Source organism: Thermobia domestica, chromosome 5, assembly GCF_964235325.1.
Source record: "Thermobia domestica chromosome 5, izTheDome1.hap1.1, whole genome shotgun sequence".
NCBI lineage: Eukaryota > Metazoa > Arthropoda > Insecta > Zygentoma > Lepismatidae > Thermobia > Thermobia domestica.
The window spans coordinates 95,119,338-95,142,282 of NC_137458.1; the positions used below are offsets into that span (position 1 = coordinate 95,119,338).

Below are 22,945 nucleotides of genomic sequence, written 5' to 3' on the forward strand. Positions count from 1 at the left end.
AAAGCTCTAACACATATAGCTTAATTACTGATTTATTCGGAAAATCTAGACCTTCCTTTTCTAATTAGCCCCTTATAATCCTTCATGTCTCCGCGCATAGTATCAAACAGCTCCGCAACCGTGTGTACTGTCAACAACCACCCTCGAAAGGTCAAAAATATTTTATGGTGTAATTTGGAAACTAATATACTGTGAGTATCTTTCACTATTTTAGATTTTTACCTTTCTACTTTTAAACTCACATTAGAACGATTGATGTTCTGTGTTGCAGTTATAGGCTTATATACAGTTATTATAGGGTACTTCACGCCTTTAGTGGTGTATGCATTATCTTTCACCTGGGATCAGTTCCCGGTGGAGACATTCGGTCGAAAAACTGTAAAAGCTTTTTCAGACTAGTCATCTTGAGTGAATTTTCTCCTGGGTTTCCCTCATTCACACCAAGCAAATGCCGGAATGGTACCTAACATAATGGTCCCAGGCAACTTCCTCCCTTCCCCAATCCTTCCTTCCTTCCCTTTCATCGGATAGTGTGCTCGCCGAGGGACGTCATTGACGGGTTGCATGACCTTAGATGCCGACTGCCCAGAAACCTAATTCCTAATCCTAATTATCTTTCACAATAAAAATGCATATTTTACGTAGAATAGTATCTTTTATCCATTACTGTGAAAATAAAATTAGTGCGCTTGTCTTTCTACCATGTCGTAAGTTATTTAAATGTTTTAAAGGTTCAATCCCTAACAAAATCCATAAAATGTATTATCTTTCTTCTTGTAGTTCACACAAGGCTGCAATATGATATTTCTTTGGAGTTATAGAGTTACCATAAAATTTAATAAAAAGAAGAAAATAAAACTACATTCTTTCATAACCTGAAACTTACGGCTATTAGACACATATTTACAGACTATATAAGCTTTGTTACACGTTATTCTATGGCTTATTGGATAGGATTTGCTCGTTGGCTGTGGAAGTGTATGGACGAGCCTGTGTGCTCTTCGAATTTAACGTGCTTACTTATGCAATACTATCAAGTGGTGCTGTGAAGTGGTAGATGGAGTGTGACATGTAATATTGCTTGTTATGGTGTGAAAATTAAAGGGAAAAGATTTTAGATTGCATTTGAAGTGTAATAGTTTTTAAAGAAAAAAATAGTGTATAACACATTATGATTACTTTAAATTCGAATAGGGTAAATTGGATTCAAATGACACGAATATAGTTGTATTTTAGACGATTAACTGTAAAAGAAATGAGGTTAAATGTTACTTTGATTCTCAATTTCTTATTTATGACAAAATTATAAGAAAAAATAGAAAAAGCTGATGAAATTAGAAATCGTAGTCTTGCATTGCAAATCGTTTGCAGATGTTAAGTTCGTAATACAAAGATATATTAGTCGGTAGAACAAACTTGTTCAAAACAGGCACGATATTATTTCTCAATTAGTTTTATCATTTCTTAGTGCTTATCTTTTAGGGATGGTACCGAGACCGAGACGGCCTTTAATATACCGAGACGAGACCGAGACCGAGACGGTCTTTTATCTACCGAGACGAGACCGAGACCGAGACGGAGCTCTATAAATCGAGACGAGACCGAGACGAGACTTAGGTCAGTCTCGAAAGTCTCGGTCTCGTCTCGAATATTGATATAGACAACTATTAAGATTGACCTTTACTCAAAATTTCTTTCGTTGCTGTATTAGGTAATATGGGAACAGTTGACTAATGTTCAGTGGCGCATTTAGGGGAGGGCTATCGGACTGAAGCCCCTTCCGAAATAGATTTGTGATCATTTTTTCGCATTGCACGTACAACACAAATATTTCTTACTCGTTCTCAAGCCTCTCCCGAAACAAAATCCACTGCTGATGTGTATATAGTCATCTCTCTCTCTCTCTCTCTCTCTCTCTCTCTCTCTCTCTCCCTCTCTCAACATATATATATATCAGCGGATCCAGGATATGATCGAGGGAGGGGCTAAACCATAGTTTGACATTTTATCCAGTGTAAAGAGAGAAGTAGGATTGAAGCCCATTTTATACAGTGTATAGCTGAGCGTCAAGGGGAGGTATAACCCCTTTAACACTCCCCTTGTATCCTCGCCTGTATATCATATCTAATATAAGTAAAAGGAAGAGTTTGTTTGTCTGTGTGTCTGCGTGCCTGTCTTTCTGATTGCCTGTGTGTGGCCTGGGGACCAGACGAGAGTCCAAGAGTTACGAAATTTGGGTGACAAGTATCATGTCCCAGGCCTCAGACCAAGAAGAAGCGTTTTTTTTTTTAATTTTGAATCAGGGGGGGGGCGTTTACCGGGACGTGTAAAAGTAGTAGAAAATGACCGATATTACTGTCGAATACATAGTTTTCATAGTCGCTGAGATCAATGATGATACTTCCATTAACGATGACTTTCAAAGTCAGCTACCAGTGCATGCGGGCCGTGGTTCACTTGCGGGGAAGGGGAGTACCGAGACGTAAAATACTACAAAATGACCGATATTAGTGTCAAATACTTTTCGCGTTTTCTGAGATCAATGGTGAAACTCCGATCGCATTAACCTCCAAATTCACCCCATTCAGCTGCGGGCCGGAGTTCACAGGACGGATACCGAGACATGTAAAAGTAATCCAAAATGGCCGATATTAGTGTCAAATGTATAGTTTTTGCGGTCGCTGAGATCAATGGTGTCACTTCCATTAGCGATGACTTTCAAATTCAGCTACCAGTGCATGCGGGCCGGGGTTCACCTGCTGGGGAGGGGGTACCGAGACATGTAAAAATAATACAAAATTACCGATATTAGTGTCAAATACATAGTTTTCGTGGTTGCTGAGATAGTGATACTCTCACAGGCCTTGACTTCCAAATACTGGTCCCATGCGAAAAATGGGTATTTCATCTAGTTATATATAATAGTCATATATACTAAAAATGCTGAATTTTTTAACATGCTGTGTGAAATATGGAAGGGGAAATTCTTCTAGATACTCTGCAATTCCACTACATAAACAAGCAATGTTGCCAACGCAACATAAAGTTGTAATTTCTCAAATTGCACTACGTTTGATATTACATATTTCTGTTCAGTTAATTTAGTTTAGTGCGTGGGTTTATTTCGGGGTTCTCACGTTTCCTCCCACTTTCTTCATTCCACCATTTCATTCATCTCTCATCATCACAGTCTCCTTTAGCCTAACCGGCATAACCGTGGGACGTAAAACTAAAAAAATTCATTTCATTTTTTAATTGAGTTTAACGCCTCTTTCAGCAGCGAGGTTATATGACACGGAACCTACTGATTAACCTTGAATCTAAACCACATGAGCTTCCGCCGGCAATCTAACCCGGGTCTCTCACACCATAGGCTAACTGCTTAGCCACGAAAGAGCTCTACATATTTCTAATTTAGATATTAAATCAAACCATCACTAACATCAACATTTTGGAGATCTCTAATAACTCAAATGGCAGGAACATTATAACATTAGTGTTCAGTAATTTTAATTACAACAAGTCGCAGTTACATTATTTTAAGCAGTGTTGCGAACTTAAATAAATTGCTAAATATTATTAAAAATATAGTGCAAATAACGTAGCTAAAGTGCAAAATATTTTTAAATTACTCGTAATTTGTTTTATGGTGCAAGAATGTTTTCAAAACACAATGTTTTTCATAGTCTTTCGACTACTTATAATGTTAATGTCAAAGTTTTCGTTCCAGCAATACATGTAAAAGCAAATTGTAACTGAAATTAAACGTAACTGACAACTTTTCAGTAGCACTAGTTGTTCTCCTTAAGCCTTAGGCCTGGTGTATTTTTTAGATTAAAACACTGCTTTATTAAAATTTTAATTACACCATAACTGCATTTCATTTGTTATAGTTTGACCACCGACCACCTCAAACTCGATCCATACCCAGGGGTGCCCACAAGGGCGGGCTATGACGCAAACTGCGTCATTGAAATATTTGAGGGGGGGGTAAAAATCTATATAAATATGTTTGAGGGGATGTAGAAATTAATCGAAAAGATTTTTTGTCATGGAAGAACACCTACGGATAGACAATTGAGGGGGGGTGCGTCATGGACATGAGGGGGTGGGCACCACTGCCATACCATATAGCTATATGCAATTATTCAAAGTCTTACAGTTAGTAATACACATTGTGTTGATTTTTGGTTTATTTTGTTTTAGTTTAACATCTCTCGATTATGGTACGGCGGCTAAAGGAGACTTGGAGTTACTGATCATAGTGGAATCCGAAAAACTTCGGCCGTTGAACATTACCGCCACCGGGAATCGAACTCGGGTCCATGCGAACCAAAATCAAGCGTACTAGCTATTACAGCAAATGGGAATTCTTACATTGTGTTGATTTAAATAATTGAGTCAGTGTTGCCAGATCCGAACATCAAAAAGTAGCGTGTCTGTGCTCCAAAAGTAGAGGATATGAACTATTTGTGCCCAAATATATAGAAATGAATTATTTGGCAACTAATGACTGGTACTAATGAAATAATGTTTAGAATAGACCAGAAAATGTGATGGACATATTGCAAGACGAAATTATGATCGATAGACGAAAACAATTTTAGATTGTATACCACTTAACAAAAACAGCCTAGGAAATGTCCGCATACAAGAAATTGTGACAAAGTCACGAACCACTGGGGAGTAAGCTGGAAAAGAATTACCCAAGATAGATAGTTGTAGAAAAAACTTGGGAAGACTTCATCCAGCAGTGGATCGATAATGCTTGATTATGATGATGGTGATGATTTTATATCGAGACCTCAGAGGTAAACTAAACCAAGTCATAATTTCGTAATTTTACAAGAGAAGCGAAAAACCGGTTCCTTAACTAAGATCTATAATACTGTTTTTCAAACTGTACTAAGTAGTTACAAAGTAGTAGATATTACACCACTAGAAAGAACATAGTCTATTAAAAAAAAGTATTCTAACTTAATTTGACCAAAAAGTGACTTAACATAGTCTACCACTAATGTTCATATATATATATATATATATATATATATATATATATATATATATATATATATACTGTATAAAATTACTAGGTAAGGTAGGGTAAAAATATATTTTTGGCTATTTAATACTTCATGTTGCTGCAAAACTACGAAAATGAATACAAAAGAAAACTAGAAAGTTAAGAATCACTTGTTTTGGCGAGAGAGAAAAAATAGACACATCTAGCTCGAATTACCTATATACTTGTATAATATGTATGTTCATGTTTCGCAAGTAATTTTCAATCAATATAAAATTTCAACGTAATGAACGCACGATTGGTTTTCTCGAATAAAGATCACATGCACCACTAAGAGCTCAGGAATAAGCTTAATCTATGTTGCGGCAGTGGATATACGTATGCGTATGTAATGCATTACAACTTTAGGAACTTGTATAAGAAACAAAATGTACTTAAATTTAGACGCGAACTATGCGAAACATCTGACTTTGAATCTAACTTGTTTCGTGATGCAACCCGAGGCTACACATAGCAAAGATGAGTGCCGTAGCTCCCACCACAAAGTTCAGGAATTTCGTGTTATAAGGTGTCAATTAAACACGTAGATGTGAAACGGTAATAAAGCATTTGATCAATTTTAAACAAAATATATTGTAGTAATAATTTACCCTATTTGTTCAGATAATGAACGTTACATTATGTTTTTATAATAACAGTCAAAACAGAATGTATTGGATAATAAATGAGAAATTGTAAAATTTCAATTTCGGTACGATTAAATACATTCTTGCTGCTATGTGTTGCGTTATCCGTTAGAATGTATTGAACAATTCTTATTCTAAGGAAGGAAATAAACTACTGTATAGTACTGAAGTTAATTTAATAGAGTTTAATTGTATAGGCAGTACTGAGGCCATATGAGAAAGTCTTTTGCTGAAAGTGAAATATGGGTTACTATTAGAATTTTATCCCAGATTTGATATACCCACTAATGATTAAAACTGGAACACGCATGGAAGGCATCAGCGCTAGCAAATTAGCTCTGAAGAAGTACACCATACTATAATTCTAAGTCAAGAATAAGGGCAAAAATAAGAAGGAGAAACGACAGACTTTACAATAATAATGCTTTTATTATTTTAATTTCACCTTTTTATTTCGAGACTTTCGAGACGAGACCGAGACGAGACCGAGATTTGGCCCTCGAGACCGAGACCGAGATCGAGACAAGCATTTGTTGACCGAGACGAGACCGAGACCGAGACGGCGATTTTTGACTCGAGACGAGACCGAGACCGAGACAGCTATTACTAAGCCGAGACGAGACCGAGACTGTACAAAGTCTCGTCTCGTCTCGTCTCGATACCATCCCTATTATCTTTCGACAGCTGAAGGACATAACAATGTCTCAGACAATAAAAGAATAATAATAGTCTCTGAAATAATGCTTTTATTCATGAATATCCTAAACTCCCTACATACAGTGGACTTCATTGCAGAGACGGGCTTGAAGCGGAGGCAATAAGTTCATTTATTATGCGGTAATCGCCTTTCATATACATGTTCTTTTCCTGCCTCTTAACCACAAATACCGTGGCCAGATTCTCAGGTAGTTGGTGGGCGTTTTGACCATTATACATCTTCCTTCAACTCAAATGAACGTGCATCAACCCTGACACGACGTTTTATTTTTCTTTCTAGTGTGCCTTTTGTCTTCTGTGTTGCATAAAATGCTTTAAAAACTGAGAAAGAAACATGTACACCTTTATTAAAATCAACACCACCTTTCAATTGTTTTTTATCTATGGTTGCTAAGTACAAGTAATATTTATCATTACTTTTATTGATTTCTGTCTGAATTATTAATAAGAAGTACGAATTGCCGTGGAGAGGATTACCAAATGTCTTTGATTATAGACTGTTGTTCCTAACTTACGAAACAAAGGAAAGAAAGTAATAAGCTTCCCTTTATGGAAAATATTCGTTCTTCATTGATATTTAACAAATTATTATTATAAATACCCAATACATTTACTTCGTTGTATGATTTACAAATTCTAACCTCAAATATGAAGGTAAAGAGCTCTAGAAAAAAAAACACTTAAATGTAGTTGAAATGTTGGTGTAGGGCTTTACTATGTTAGTATGAATGTGAAATATCATAATGATGACATTTTTGTTTCATGAATTATTAATCACCAATGTTGGAGTTTAGTCACAGTCAAGAAGCGAGTCCGAATCTCAACTTTGCTGGATATTAACTCGAAAACCAAAGGTCTGCACACCATAATATTTAATATATATATTAAACTCGTAAAGATCTATCATTTTAAAAAAAACGAAAATGCAACCCGTTACAGTCTCTAATTTATATTGCATTGCAATGAACATACAATGACTAGATTTCTACAGCACGAACAATTGGAGCGAATGTTGTCTTCTTTCCTCTATCTCAGAAATCAAAGGCTCTAGTCCAGCGTTGCCAGATCTAACATAATGATGCTAGATCTAGCATAATTTGCATGTCTTTAGCATCTGGCATCTTGTTTTTAGCATCCTGCCCAAATCTAGCATAATTTCAGCAAGTTTATCAAAAAGTCGCAAAACCTGGAGATGAGAAAGAAGTTGGTCGTGGGAAGAAAAAGAACGGCAGAAATGTATCCTCTTCCATTGATTCATACAGTCGGTAAACCATACAGGCAGTCTCATTTTCCGAAGAAAGTTAGAAACGGCTTTTTTTTTTTTTGTAGGCTCCACTCAGGGTTTTCTAATCCTCTAACTGCGAGACATGAGCGGAGCTATGGGGGCCATTATCCCCCCAACTTTTTGACAACTTCATCATCTTTATTTCTGACTTCATGACCATCTTTATTCCTGAAATGAAAGGTCCAAGACCGACCAAAAATCTGCCCCCCAGCAGACAATTCCCAACTCCGCTTATGCTGCTAGGTAATTTTCTTTCAAAATATGTAAACAAACATTTATACGATATATACGCCATTGAGTCGGGCAACGACTGCACTAGTTTAGTTGAGTTAAAGTTTTGGTGCGTGAAGTATTAAGTTCTATCCACGCATTCTTGCGCTCTGCGTATTTTAAATTACGTTATCGTATCTCAACTTCGTTTTTTCTTCTTCTTTTGAAACTCCTGAATTAGTAATTATGAGGATCTAGCATAATTTGACCGAATTTAGGTTTTGGAATAATTCCGAGCTGTGAGTCTGGCAACGCTGCTCTAGTCGTTGCAGTGCTCGTCCAATGCGACACGGTTTCCAGTGAATGAGAAGGCTTTTCGCACTAAATAAGATTCCTGAATTTTATTTAACAAATGTAATTTATTTTTATGCATTCATAGCTTTAAGTTCGGAACTGTGCTGAAGCAATCCAATATAATGACACAGTAAAAAATGACCACAGAATTATAAAACAAGACAGATAATGTGTAGCAGAGCAGGAAACAAATGAAAGTTAACACGCATTTACAACTTCATTATATATATCCGTAAGTTTCTATATAAATCTGTGTGATGGGAAACGCCACAATATATTTGGAATTGGTTATCAATGTTGTTTGTTATGGCGTTCTTTGACTTTTGGCTCCTGTTACATGTTGATTCTACATTAGGCGGGTTTCAAAGTTTGCTCTTCAGAAAGTATGACATTGATAAGCATACTTTCGCCTCATGTAGAAGTATATAGTGTTCATAATACATTGCTTACAAGCAAGACCTGTGATTTGGAATATAGTTTTGCTTTCGCGTACGTGTAGGGTCTATGTGAGTGTATATGACATTTGTGATATGTGGCATTTGTGATTCATGTATCTGTCTTGTGTGTTTTGAATCAAATGTTTCGGTTTTTAGTTACTAGATTACTTGCGTACTCTAATTATGAAATTAAGTGTACTTTAAATACTATAACTGACTTAAATTTCTGAATGATTCTATACCATGAGTTCTATAACTAACTTACAAAAGAAATCATTTTTCCCAGCTCTCCTCTGAGGAAAAACTTGCAATTAAGACTTAGGCAAGACGGGCAAAGGGCAACTAAGGAGAGTGTTCAATAAAGATATATATACAATAATAATAATGGGTGCGAAGTAAAGAATAGACTGTTTTGTATTCCGTGTATATTGTTTGATGGCGATGAATCGTGGACAAAATCAGGCATCATAGATTTAAGGCATTTATACTCAACAATAAAAAAAATGAAAAAGAAAAATCTTCACTTTCACATTTAAGAGATGTTTTAAAATTCACACTTTACTGTAAAGCAAATATCGCTTCGCTGTTACACGGAGCTTATAGGAGGAAACTTTAAGAACACAATTAAAAAGTCATCAGAATATTTATGTACCTAATATTATCATAAGCTTTTTGGTTTTGTGGCGTTATTGAACTTGCATTAAGGGGGCGCGATGAAACTGACTTGTCCTTTAACTTGGAAGTATTTAAAGGATTAATAGGTTTCAGATCAGAATTCGACATTGTTGTGAGACACCATTTAGAAAAAGCTACAGTGTTTAAAGGGACGTCAAAAACGATCCAGAAAGAGCTTCTACAAGTAATGTCTGAGGTTTGTCACAAAGAAATAACATGCAAAATTAATGAAATTGGTTTCCTAGTTATTATAGGTTATGGTTATTGTTTTCGAATTTTATTTTACCACCAAAGTATAATGCTAAAACATTAGCTTCTTACTTGCTTGTTCAATTGAAAAATCAAAAGTTAGGTCACCATAAAAATTCACCGAAGTTAATTGCACAAGCTTATGGCGGAACTTCTGATATCTCTGGTTCTTCTGAGGGAGGGGGTTCAAACAACAATCAAAGAAACTTTTCCTAGTGCCGAATATATATATTGTATGCTCATCAACCCCGCCATGGCCGTGCTGAGGAAGGGGGAGGGACTGTCACTGGGCAGCATGACTTGTCGCTACTCGGCAACTGGAGGGGGAGACAGGTTCGAGTGGGGCTTGGAAATAGGCTTCTATCTCGAATGTCCTCCTGATGCGTTTAGTCCTGTTCTATGGAGTGAATAAAGGTAGGACAACACCCTGCTGGCGGAGGTGAGGCTATCTTCCGAAATGGGCGATTAACTCGTGCCATTGGATCTGGGAGAGTACGTGTGACCTCGTCACGTTCTCAGAGAGGTAGGTGGTCTCTGACTGCCTCTCCTACCGACGGAGGTGAGCCCTTGGGTATCCTCCTAAATGGGCAACTAGGCCGTGCCCTTGGTTCCGGGAGATAAGGCTGCGTAGTGCCCCAACACGCTAAAAAGATTGGGTAGCTGGTGTGTCCAAGAGTGTGGGCGGATCCAGCGCCCTACCGGGAGAATGATGTAGGTACTGCCCTGAAAGAGCGTGTAGTGCGTGCTCTTGGGTTCGGGATGGGATACCCAGTATCTTAACGCACACTCGTACCTCAGAAGCGCTGAGGAAGTGTAACTCCTTCGTCCCAGGCTTCCCTTTACCTCACTGGGTGCAGGAGACACGACCATACCAGTTGAGCCGCCGCTCCCAAATGGCCATTGTCTTTAGAGGTAGACAGTCTACATCAGCCATTGGGTCTGGTAATGTACGGTTGACCTCTCACATAAGATGTAGTTCCGTATTGATTGAACGACCCTACCGAAGGAAGGGTGTGGGTGTCCCTTCTAATGATGGCTTACTTGTACCATTGGGATTCGGACAAATAGCTTAGTTACAATGTGTACGTGGTACCTAAACACGTTAAACATTGGTAGCCCCGTATTTTTTGGGCGGGCCTACCAGGGGAGACGCAGTTCCCAAATGACAATGCCTGCCTTGAGCAAACGGTCTACAACAGTCATTGGCTCTGGTAATGTACAGTGTATCTCTACCGTAATTAGAGAAAGTCCCGTATTGCTTTGACAACCCTACCGAAGAGGAGTGTCGGATTCCTGCCTGCCGGGGGACTAAACGGAGGAGGGGCCAATCCCAGGAATCTGGGTAACGGTTCTGATCCCGCTAAAGGGAGGAAACTCTGTAGGATATGGGCCGGCACCAATTATCATGTACCATTGGGTCCGGGATGAGATACAGGAGTATCTCGACATGTGCGTCATAGCTCTACACGACAAGGCGGTTGCCAGTTGAACGATAGAAGTAGTCAGGGCCGGGATTGAACAAGCCCCCTCGGGCATTGTCTGGGGCCCCGTATTTGGATTGCACTTTGCCGGATTGTGGTCACATCGTGGGATTCGTCAGCTTGTGGGAGCCAATCCCAGCATTCTGGATAACAGTGAACACGGGCGGGAGGTGAGCTTGCCATATAACGCTCGAGCGCCATGCCTGCAGAGCATGGTAGGACTGGCTCGCTAGCAGTGTGCCTCAACCAGTAGGTTAACTAGTAGGCACTCAAGACTTCAGTCCGGCCGCGCAGTGGGTGTATCCCACTCAGAGAATGGGGGTTACGTCGTTTCGGCGAGTCAGGGTTAGGGGACAAATCCTGACGGTGCACTACAAGCACGAGAGTACAATACCAGTATCGAGGAACTACAGGCGGGGGTGCCTTGTTTTGGCGGAACCAGTCCATCAAATAGACGGAACGGTCGCGGGAATGCTCCCCATGCATGCAACAAAGCGTGGCAGTAGTAGACCACTAGCATCAACGTGTTATGCTCACCAAGTCAATTTGGTTATGAGAAAATCTCCATAAATAGAAATATAACAGATTTGTTTTCTAATTTACAAGGTGTTTGCACATTTTATCTGGTAGCCTACAGAGAACCGCAGTTTTTGATTCAGTAATTAAGAAACGGTTACCTCAGACAAGTAATATTCGTTGGAATTTTATTTTAGAAGGGTGAATGGCGTATTTGATCATGAAAAATAAATACATGGATAAGATAAAAAAAACTGCAAATACAATCAATCAAGCTGATGGCGTAAAAAAATTCTTATTAGTCACCACTTCAATTTTTGGTTATCTTTCTTCAGCAAAATAATGACGCTTGTACAAATGTTGTTTGAGAGAAATTGATCCATCTTTAAAAGAGAGAAATTGATCCATCTTCTGTACAACAGACGATTTTAGACTTTGAAAGGAACATTAATGAAACAAGAAATTAAATTGATGACGGCAGGAGCAAAGAAATAGAATCTACAAAGACAGAATCAAAAATGAAGAATGACAGTACAAACAGAGAAGCAAAAAAAGTGTGGTGTCCTAATTTGCGAAGATAAACCCGGTTTAAATTCACAGTACATCTCATGGTAGGAATGTTGTTTGCAGCAGATATATTTCCACAGTTTGTTTTAAATTTTTCTAGATAAACACTATTTAATTTACAGAATTTTAAAAATAACACTAACGTCTGCCCGAACTGTTTGCAGTGAAATTTTAGTGAAATTTTTCGTTTTCATTGAGTTAAGCCCCGAATTTGATGGTTAATAACTTGAGAAGTAAGTGTACTCACAGCTTTTTATTTCATACTAAGCCTACGCGAATACTTAGATCGTTATGGTCCACCATTATTCCAAATTTGTTCAAGATTGGAAGAGTTTCATCGATCGCATTTCAGTGAAGTTTCTTGGACCCAACTTTGACGACCAATTAACGAAACAAAGACCTGCTTACACTAATATTTCAAACACATACTAACCTCGTCGAGATCTTCTACCATGCCAGTTTTTGTCAGTATAGGATAGTTTTATCACTCACTGATAATACATAGACTACTATCCTTGTAATTTCTTGTTTTTTTTGTTTTTGTTTAGAGAAATAAAATAAAGAACAAAATGTTCAATGTGAAAGCGATATAAAATTTGAAAGTAATAATAATTGAATCGACATGACAGTTGGAAGAAGAAACGTAACCTCTGTAATAAGTTGTACGATTCCGCGATGTTGGTACGACAGAGAAAAATAAATCCACTGCAAAACTCAATTTTCAATTTGATTTTTATTTCCTTCTTGCAACTTTCGATATAGTGTAATTGCTGCTTAAAAGTCTTAAAATAATTTTGGTATAACTTTATATTATGTTGTATTTTATCGTGGATTTCTTTTCAGTGCCAGAGGGAAGTTCTACTTAATGACCAATGACAAAAGCCCATATGCACTTGGTGTAGATGGAGTAGTAATTACAAAGGAAAATTCAAGATACCAATGCTACCCAGAAAAGGGTCGTCGTCGATCTTAAAGTAACACCAATTTTTATTCTATCCATCATGTATAAGAACTATCTTTTGGTACATCACAATACATTGTTTTACTGTTGTAGAATCTTATGTTGTTGCATAGCAATCAAAATGGATGAATGGAATACATTATTCTACATTTTTACTTTTTACACTGTAAAATGTATAATTTAATGCCGTTTGAATGTTCAAGGAGCAAAATGTCATTGCAAAAAATAAGATGGCATGTAAGCTCTTTTCTTTATTTATGTTGTGTGCTGTAACAAACATTCGATTATAAGTAGTGTCACAATTAACGAGCAAACTAATAAATGTATAGCATTTTTCATCATAAATATTCGTATTTTATTCATTCTGTAATCTTCTTCCCTAATACACACTTAAGTATTATGTATGTAATTTTTAATGATCATCAATTCAAGTTAAGCTGAGTGGCACGCAATGTGAAATTGCGCTTGTATAAATTAAATGAGTTCTGTTATATATATAGTTTACAAACAAAATGAGGTTCCTCATTAGACTGATAGAAAAGATAAATTTTCCTTGACTATATGAAAAATACATGGTTTTGGTAATTACTGTATTTAGTTTAGAAGATATGAAGCTTTATGCAAGCAAAATGTTCTACTTTGCTTTTTGTTACTAAATTTAAATTTGAAAACATGTTATGTAAACAATATAATGACATGTTAGGAAATAAATTTAATTTTTATTGTATTTTTTCTTGTTGATTATTAGCAAATGTTTATTTTTCATACGGCTATTAAATTCCAATTAAATTAATTATTAAGCTTTGGCGTACCCAGCTTATGATAATTACATCACAGATGAAACATATTCAATTAGGTGATTCATTGCACCGCATTGACTATAAATTCTATTATTTCTGATTTCTGTTCCGACACAGTGGCGGAACTATACGTCGCCTGCGGACATTATCCTTCCTACTTAAATACTTGGTCCCTGGTACCCCCTGCTAGGTAGTAGTCATTTCCTATTAACTAAAATATTGTAAAACTGCAGTACCAGTCTCCATAATTACTTTGTACTATCAAACATTCAAAACTATCTTTTAATGGACTCACAACTATGGTTAATCACAAGAGTACCAACCTTTGAATTGAGCACTAGAAAAGAAAATTGGTTGATTGGTTATAGTTCAGCGTTCCTTTACAGTACTGAGACTATAAGGCATCGAAATACAGTTTAAGGTGAAATTCGAACCACTGTAAACCATTCAAAGTGCAGGGAATTTCAATAGGAATGTCCATGTACCAAAGACGCGTGCACTAACCACTAGAGCAGCGGGGAGGGCTGCGTTTGGAATATAATATTAGGTTAAAATAAACAATATTGTGATTCTTTTATCTATATATTATTTTAATTTTCTATAGAAAGGCATTTTCACTTCCTTTAAGAGACGTAAAGCCAACGATCATTTTACATTTTACATTTCAAGAAAGAAAAAGAAGAGATATATATAATAAAACTCGGTTACTTCACTTCGAACCCTTAGGAAAACCTCAGTCAGAAATCAAATATTAGTAGGATTCGGATTAGGAATTAGATTTATGGGCTTTTGGCAGCTATGGCAATGTTATCCCTTCAAATATAAGGGATGACGTCCCTCGGCGATCACACTATCAGTGTTATTGGGAAGGAAGAAAGGAATGAGGAAAGAAGGAAGCAACGAGAGGCCATTAAGTTAGATACCATCCTGTCATTTGTCTGACGTGAACGAGAAAACCCCAGAAGAAACTTCTGTAGATGCCTGCTCTGGGAAAGCTTTTACACTTTTTCAACCGAGTGTCCTCATTAGGAATCGAACCTGGAAACGATCGTTCCAAACGCGAGAGCGTTAGTGACTATGCAACGCGGTCTACTCTGATGTTCGTATGCGTATTCGTGTGTGATAGTGTCGAATTATATTTTCACTAAAATTGTAAGAGCGCCATACATGTTTAACACGAGAATTTGAATGAACCTTCACTCTGCCTAAAACAAACATACAAACATCCAGAACAGTTAAGATTCCAAAGGCTCTCCCACCGGGAATCGAACCCAGCACCCCGTACACAACAAAGGCGCACGTGCTAGCCACTAGACCAGCGGGAATGGGACCACTGAGCCACTGTGCTTCCCCCGCCCCTGGGAGGTGAAAAATAAAAGCAACCTACGCATTGTGAGCATTGTGTATCTTCTGCCACTATCAAAGAAACTGGAAAAAGAAAATTAATTCTACATTTATTTATCGATACATAATACTTTAACAAATTACAAACTGAGTATTTTTATTATCTAAATAAGTCAGGTTAGTCATTGTCATTATCACGGTTATCTTCATCGATGCCACTAGCACATTCCATAACAACGTAGGTTTTCACATGTCTTATTTGAAACTAATTTTACGTTATTTAGAGAGTTCTGCAGAGACTGAAACAAATAATAGTCTGACGATGTAGGTCCGAAGTATGCGGTGGAAACTTTAAAAGCTAAAAGAAACTTATGCGGCCGGGTATCGAACCAGGGACCCCACGCACCAAAGGTAAGCTCTTTACCACTTACTTTTTACAACGTGGGAGTCTCGTTTCTGTAAGTGTTTTTGAAACGAGCGAGCAATGTCATAAAATAAATATAAAGTAATTATTTCATAAGAATAGGAATCTTATGACACATAGCAAGGTTAGTGGCAGTTAAATATGAATATTGTTTATTTTCCTCTATTGTACTTCTGCATTATGCTACCTTTATATATATATATACAACGTGAGAGACTCTTTTGTGTTTGCGGTTTTGAAAAGAGCAAAGAATGTCATGAATTAAACATAAGTAATTATTTCATCAGAATAAGAATTTTGGGGTACACAACAAGTTACTGGTAGTTTAACATTAATATTGTTTGTTTTTCTTTATTGTACTTGTTACTTTTCGCAAGTACACTATGCTATATACTATAAGAACTAATTAATTAAACAGGGTTAGGTACATAATTTGTAACATGTCATACCTAACTACATGTATAGTAGGCGTACTGTTTTGTAATATGATTGAAGTCCGAAGAAAAAATAAATAATCGCTGCATGTAATTATCATCTGTTTTTGCTTATTATAAGTAATAATGTGCTTATTTGCGTGCACCTGGATTGACATTTGTATAACCATCTAGCAATAATTAGTACATATGAGAAAATAAAATAGATTTTTATCTTTAACATTACAACAGCGTCTGATGTTTTCTTTCCTGACAACATGGTAATTATCACATTTTATGTGTTCCTGTATAATAAGAAAGTGATGTAGGAAAAAATATACATGATTGGACAATTTCCTGCGATGTAGGCATTATTGCTGATACAATTAATGATAATTATATTAAGGAAGCATTGTGACATTGTATTTTTTTGCGTAGATAATTAATTTATGGCTCTCTAGTACAACATACAAAGTGGTTTATATGTAAGTGAAGACTAATGCCAGTATTTTCCAGGTTTGGTTTTTTAGAAATAAGATTGGAAAAAAGTATGTATTAAAATGCTATATTTTGAATATACAGTATATGTGTTTCTATGTCCAATTTAATTTTAAGACAACTCGAAATCATAGCAAGGGGCAAGGTAGCAGAGCGCTTACCGCTGGTGCGTTACGACCCCTGTTTGATAATCGGCCAAGTAAGTTTGTGGTGGACAACATCGTGTCTGTGGCTTTTCTCGGGGTATTCCCGTTTCCTCCTACTTTCTCATTCCACTAATTCTTCCATTATCATTCATTTGCTTTAATCATCTTAGCCTGAAGAGCATAATAGCGGGACGTTAAACAGAAATATTTCATTTCGAAATCATAGCATATTCTTTCTTTCTTTTTATCTTTCTTTCTTTGTAAGTTTTCGTGCTGTATGCAACATGTAACATCAAGATTATGAAAGTGGGGCCTTATTATTAACATGAGCTCCAAACCACAGCTCGGGCTTCAATGCGGTGTAGTTGGCGGATGTACAGATCATTATACACGGTCAACTTTCAGAGTATACGCTGTTCCCCACTACATTATTTCGCCTCTAACATGTAAGAGAGTAGGATTACAAAACAAACGTACCTGCCATAGCAGAACCAACAAAAAAGTTCTGTTATAGAAATTAGGGTTAGAATTGACATTAAAATTATGTCTGACTCGGTAAAGTTATTGTAGGTCATTTTTCTCCGCAATATGTGGTAAGGAACTAACGCTCATGGCACTGGTTAAAGGTGTCCAAGTTTCTATATATTTCTGATTCTTACGAAAATTCTGTTGTCTTTTCTCGTTCACTTTTGACAGTAATTTGAGGATGATGAATCCAATCAAACCATTTTTAAATATATCTATCCATGGGATCACGATAAAAGTAACCTCAAATTTAAGAGCTTGGATGTATCGCCTTATGTCAATGCTAAAAGTGCTCATTCTTGGATACCTTCTTAATTGAGCTAATTATATTCTTTCGAGGTTGCTGAGTTTAATGTAACTATTTAAAAATATATCTGTCCATAAGGATGCGAGAGAAATGACCTCAAAGAAATGATATATTTAAATTTATTTATACGAGCTGTGTTCAAAAAGTATGGAACCTTAGATTGCCAAAAATACATTTATTGATTTGGAAATCCGAAACAGTAATCTCCTTCAAAGTCGTCCCTTTGGTAATGCACACTCTTCTCCCAGAGCTTCCGCCAATATTGGAAACACTTCTGGAACGCAGATTTTGGAATGGTGAGCAGGCATGGTGTCGCATTGCGCTGGTCCCTTTTATAGTGGCATTTTAAGCTTGGGAAATAACCGATAATCAGAAGGAACCATATCGGGTGAGTAAGGAGCCTGACGACACACAGGAATGTTGTGTTTGGCGTTTAAAGCCTGAAAAGAATTTTGCGGACACTCTCCTCATGCACAAATTCTCGTTCAAAATTTAATGCACCGACTCAATTGAATGGTTTCTTCTTGGCTATGAATAGGAGGGAAGGATGAAGAGTACGCAAGGAATGAGAAGATCAGACGAAGAAAATGGAAAAATAAATCTAGAAAACGTGGAACAAAGACGAAAAATCAACAATATGAGTACGGAGAAGGGAAGAGAAGCAAGCAGTCATAACGTACACGTGCAAAACACTTTTGTTTCGAGCGAAAAATATGTAATATGTTACTTAGAAATTGGAATACCATACGGTTAGGATTTCATTTGAAAGTTTTTCTACGTAGTGTATCCTACTAATTCCCTCGTGTATCTTGTGTGATTGCATTGTGACATGTAGCACTGCATTGGCTACCTCCAATACTGTATCGTGAGTCATGCTGGATTCATTCTACTCTTTCTTCAGAAATCCAGATAAAACGGTACGAAAGGGCTAAACATGCGAATGTAAAGTAAAAGAGAAAGAAACAAAGGAAAACTATAAGGATCTACAAATAGTAGATAAGAGAAGGATGGTAGTTTCCAGAAGGAAGAACAGACTGAGGAAAGCACTGTTAAAAAAATACAGACATTTCTTTAAATTTTTCGAGGAAACGTTCATACCAAGATCGTTTTAAAAACTCCTTTCAAATTTGGAAAGCATTACAGATTATGTGCCATACATATTTGTGAGTTACTTCAGATTTCAGTACAGTTTCCTTTGACATAACGAAGATGGAGAATATAGAGAAAAGTAGTTTGTGTTAAGTTTGGATTTTGCTGAACCTACAAATACTGAATATATACAGTAAAAATTGCTGTGTTAATTTAATACAATGGCTCTGTGTTAATTGAGTTGTGTTAAATTTTAATCCATGCCTGTTGCTATTTCATCGCTATCGGTTTTTGCAGCAAATGGATGAAATGGTAGTGGTCCAATCAACTTCCTGACATGGTTAGTAACACATTATTGGTATTATTTTGTATACAGTTGTCAAACAACTACGATTGTAATAAAACTTTCTTTCCAATTAATCGGAAATGACTATTATGAGGAATAATAAAGTATTGGCATAAATTTTTAAAAGTTGTTAACAGGAGTGAAACATAGAACTTTAATGATGCAATTTGGCAACCAGCTTCATGAATGAAAGATGATTGGGAAATGACCAGTAAAGTAATCAAAACACGTTGTCAAATGTTCTTGGCTTAATGGAATCTTGAAGAGTCTTCATGCTTTAAAATACATAAAGGTCAAGAGTTAAAATCATGGAAAAACATATGGCAAAATTTCTGCTAATGTCAATTCATAGACTCACAAAACTATTTTTATGAAAGATTACAAAAAATATGCTGCGTTCTTCGTTACTTGGTAAAAATGACAAATATACCGCTTAAAGCTTTGTTTATAGCACAAAATAAAATATCTACCCCAGCAAACAGAATTTTGAAATGGCTGTGGGTGGTTCCTTTGCTAAGTCATTCTCCTTAGCAACTAATAGATTTGGCTTATCGCTGATGACTTTCACAGTTATCAACATTTGAATCTCAGTAGATTGCTTTCATTATGCAAGCTGGGTTGTTACTAATACTTACAAGTGGGGATGTATTGAAAGAACCTCGGGCAGTGTTTCTATTTCTGCGTTCCTCCGTTCATCCACGAAGTTCTTTAACACCGCTGATGTATTATTTTTAAGTTGCAAAAATGAATTCCGTTGTCTGATTAAACACCATTCAACATCGGATCTGTGTCAAAACGGAAACATGTGTTAAAAGTAACACTAGGCACTTAGTGTTGAAATAACATGGTAAAGCAGTAGTCATACTTGGACTACCACTGTCCTGTGTAAAAATTGTGTTGTATAACACATTTTTTGTCGTAGAGGAATTACAAACCTTGAGAAAGGGTTATTAGCAAAATATTTTACTGAGTGGTGATTAATTTTAGGGAGGCAGGAATATGAGATGAGTATACCGAAATAGCCCTAACTATGAGTGCTACTTAAATTGCAATAGTGGTGCTAAACTCATTTTAAAAACCAAACTTTTATGAAATATTGAAAACTTAGTATGTACATTCTTAGTGTGCAGTTCCACTCTGTAGAATTTGATTTCACTTACTGCTTATATTGTGATTAGATGAGAAAAGTTTAAATGTGAGTTTATCCGAATGAATGATGTTTGTTTAAAACTTACTTGAGGGGCAATTTAAAAGACAAGGACAAGTACAAGATATTCTTCTAAATACTTTAAATTTTTTAAAAAAATGATGTAAATAGTGATTTATTTGCACGGAGTAAAATAATTTATTCTTTCTAGATTTTCTTAAATTAATACTACGTTCAATATTATCTTTCTAGCGGGAAAAATATACGGTATCTTCTTTTTCTTAAACGCGTATATCAACAAATATTTATCAATATTTAACTATTTTCTCATTACGTAGTTGGTATGTCGTATTTGGGTCATTCCATGTCAAATCACCTAATTTTAAAACATGTCCGTGCTTCAATGTCTCAGATTATCCCCAAAATTTTTTCATACATTAATACCAATGAAACTATGTTAAAATATTTTTTTTTCCATTTTTTGCATGACAAATGGGCCGGGGAGAAGTTTTTGAAAAGTGTGAATTTTGCTTCAATTTCACTTTCCGGCACTCAGCATCATGGAACAAAATTACCATAACTTCCTTATTTTTGAAGTTATTGGACTTATCCAGGTGCCAAATGAAAGCTTAATTTTTGCTCTTTCAGTGGGTTCTAAGTAACCTTGCAAAACGTTACATTGTCAAACATTAATAGGCATAAAAAACAAATTTTAGTTTTTTTTTAATATAAATTTTACTGTTGCTCAAAAGTTACAACTATGAAACTTTTGAAACGTTTTTGAACGTTCATCTTAACACGTACTGTACATGGTATGGTTAAAAAGTAAAGAGGGTGTTTTTTTTGTATTTTTGTAATTATTATTTTTTTGTACGGAAATATACAGTTTTAAGTTTTGTTACAAATTGTGCCATTGCTCGTAAGCTACAACTATGAAACTTTTGAAACTTTTTAAATAGAATCATTTTAGGACATACATGGTATGGTTAAAAAAATAAAAAGGGTGCTTTTGGTAATTTGTAACTAATATATATATATATATATTGGTATTTTACATGTATGGAAATATACAGTTATAAGTTTGGATACAAATTATGTCATTGCTCGTAAGTTACAATTATGAAACTTTTGAAACATTTTAAATAGAATCACCTTAGCACATGCATGATATGGTTAAAAAATAAAAAGGGTGCTTTTGGTATTTTTGTAATTATTATTATTATTATTATTATTATTATTATTATTATTATTATTATTATTTTGAAATTTACATGTATGAAAATATACACTTTTAAGTTTTGTTACAAATTGTGTCATTGCTCATAAGTTATAACTATAACACTGTTGAAGCTTCTTTTTATAGAGTTATTTTATCACATACATGATATAGTTAATAAATAAAAAGGGTGTTTTTGATATTTTTGTTATTATTATTATTATTATTATTATTATTATTATTATTATTATTATTATTATTATTATTATTATTATTATTATTATTATTATTATTATTATTATTATGTGTTTTAAATGTACAGAAATATGCACATTTACTGTTGTTAACAGATTATGCCTTTCCTCTGAAGTAGTGATGGCCAATTCCGGATTCCGGTGTAATGTGTAGTTTTGGTATTACCATAATATATATTTTTGTACTTTAACTACGACTTTCAACTTTTTTCCCAATTGTACCATCACTTACAACTATCAAACTTTTGTAACTTTTTATAGGATTAGTTTTCATTTACTAGGTATGATTAAATAACAAACTGGGATACCTTTTTTCTAATAATCTTGCGGTTTTGTGAATGGAAAATATAGGCCTAGGAATGTAATGGGTTGAGTGATTATTACAAACCCTATCAACAGAAATAAGAAATAATAGACTAATGTACATAGATGAAAACAATAACCATATATACCAGTAATACTTGTTGGAATTACTTAGATTTACATATAAAATGTGACCTATATTTCACAGCTCATTCTTTTCATTGATGATATGATGTCTTCTTTTAATTTTGCTTCCAGTTGCGTAATTCCGGTCTGATTGGCTTGTAAGAGATAGAACAGGAAGTTCCCAGATGATACTTTCAAAAGGTATCTAATAAAAGTCATCATTTTCTGGCCAGTAGAATATAGAAGGCCCAGAGCGATTCATAAATTACACTCCAACGTACAAAGATAATAATGAAAAAATACCAAAAACACACTTTTTATTTTTAACCATATCATGTATGTGCTAAAATGATCCTATAAAAAAGGATCCGTGGTGGCTCAGTGGTAGAGCGTTCACCTCTGGTGCTAGGGGTCTCGGGTTCGATCCCAGCCCCCGCCAAGTGAACTTTGTGGTGGACAAACACCGTGTGCGTGAGTTTTCTCGAGGTTCTCGCGTTACCTCCCACTTTCTTAATTCCACCAGTTCATTCATCACTCATCATCACCGTCTCGTTTAGCCTAATCGGCATAATCGTGGGACGTAAAACTCAAAGATTTCATTTCATTTTTCATGATTCTATAAAAAAAAGGTTTCAAGAGTTTCACCGTTGTAATTTACGAGCAATGACACAATTTGTAACAAAACTTAAAACTGTATATTTCCGTACGTATAAAATACCAAAATAATAATAAAAATAAATACAAAAGTACCAAAAGCACACTTTTTTATTTTTTAACCATATCACGTATGTGCTAAGATAATTCTATTTAAAAAGTTTCAAAAGTTTCATAGTTGTAGCTTACGAG

The 22,945-nt window shown here is 35.7% G+C and overlaps 1 protein-coding gene across 1 annotated transcript in view; it reads left to right on the forward strand.

Moving 5' to 3' along the window:
• LOC145686008 (inactive pancreatic lipase-related protein 1-like) overlaps positions 1 to 13,888 on the forward strand; it is a 132,957-nt gene extending 119,069 nt beyond the window's left edge. Inside the window, exon 7 of the mRNA XM_081758843.1 lies at positions 13,044 to 13,888. Within this exon, the coding sequence (XP_081614969.1) occupies positions 13,044 to 13,173 (130 nt within the window). The 3' untranslated portion in view covers positions 13,174 to 13,888. The remainder of the gene's footprint in view (positions 1 to 13,043) is intronic.
• The last annotated feature ends 9,057 nt before the right edge of the window (positions 13,889 to 22,945 follow it).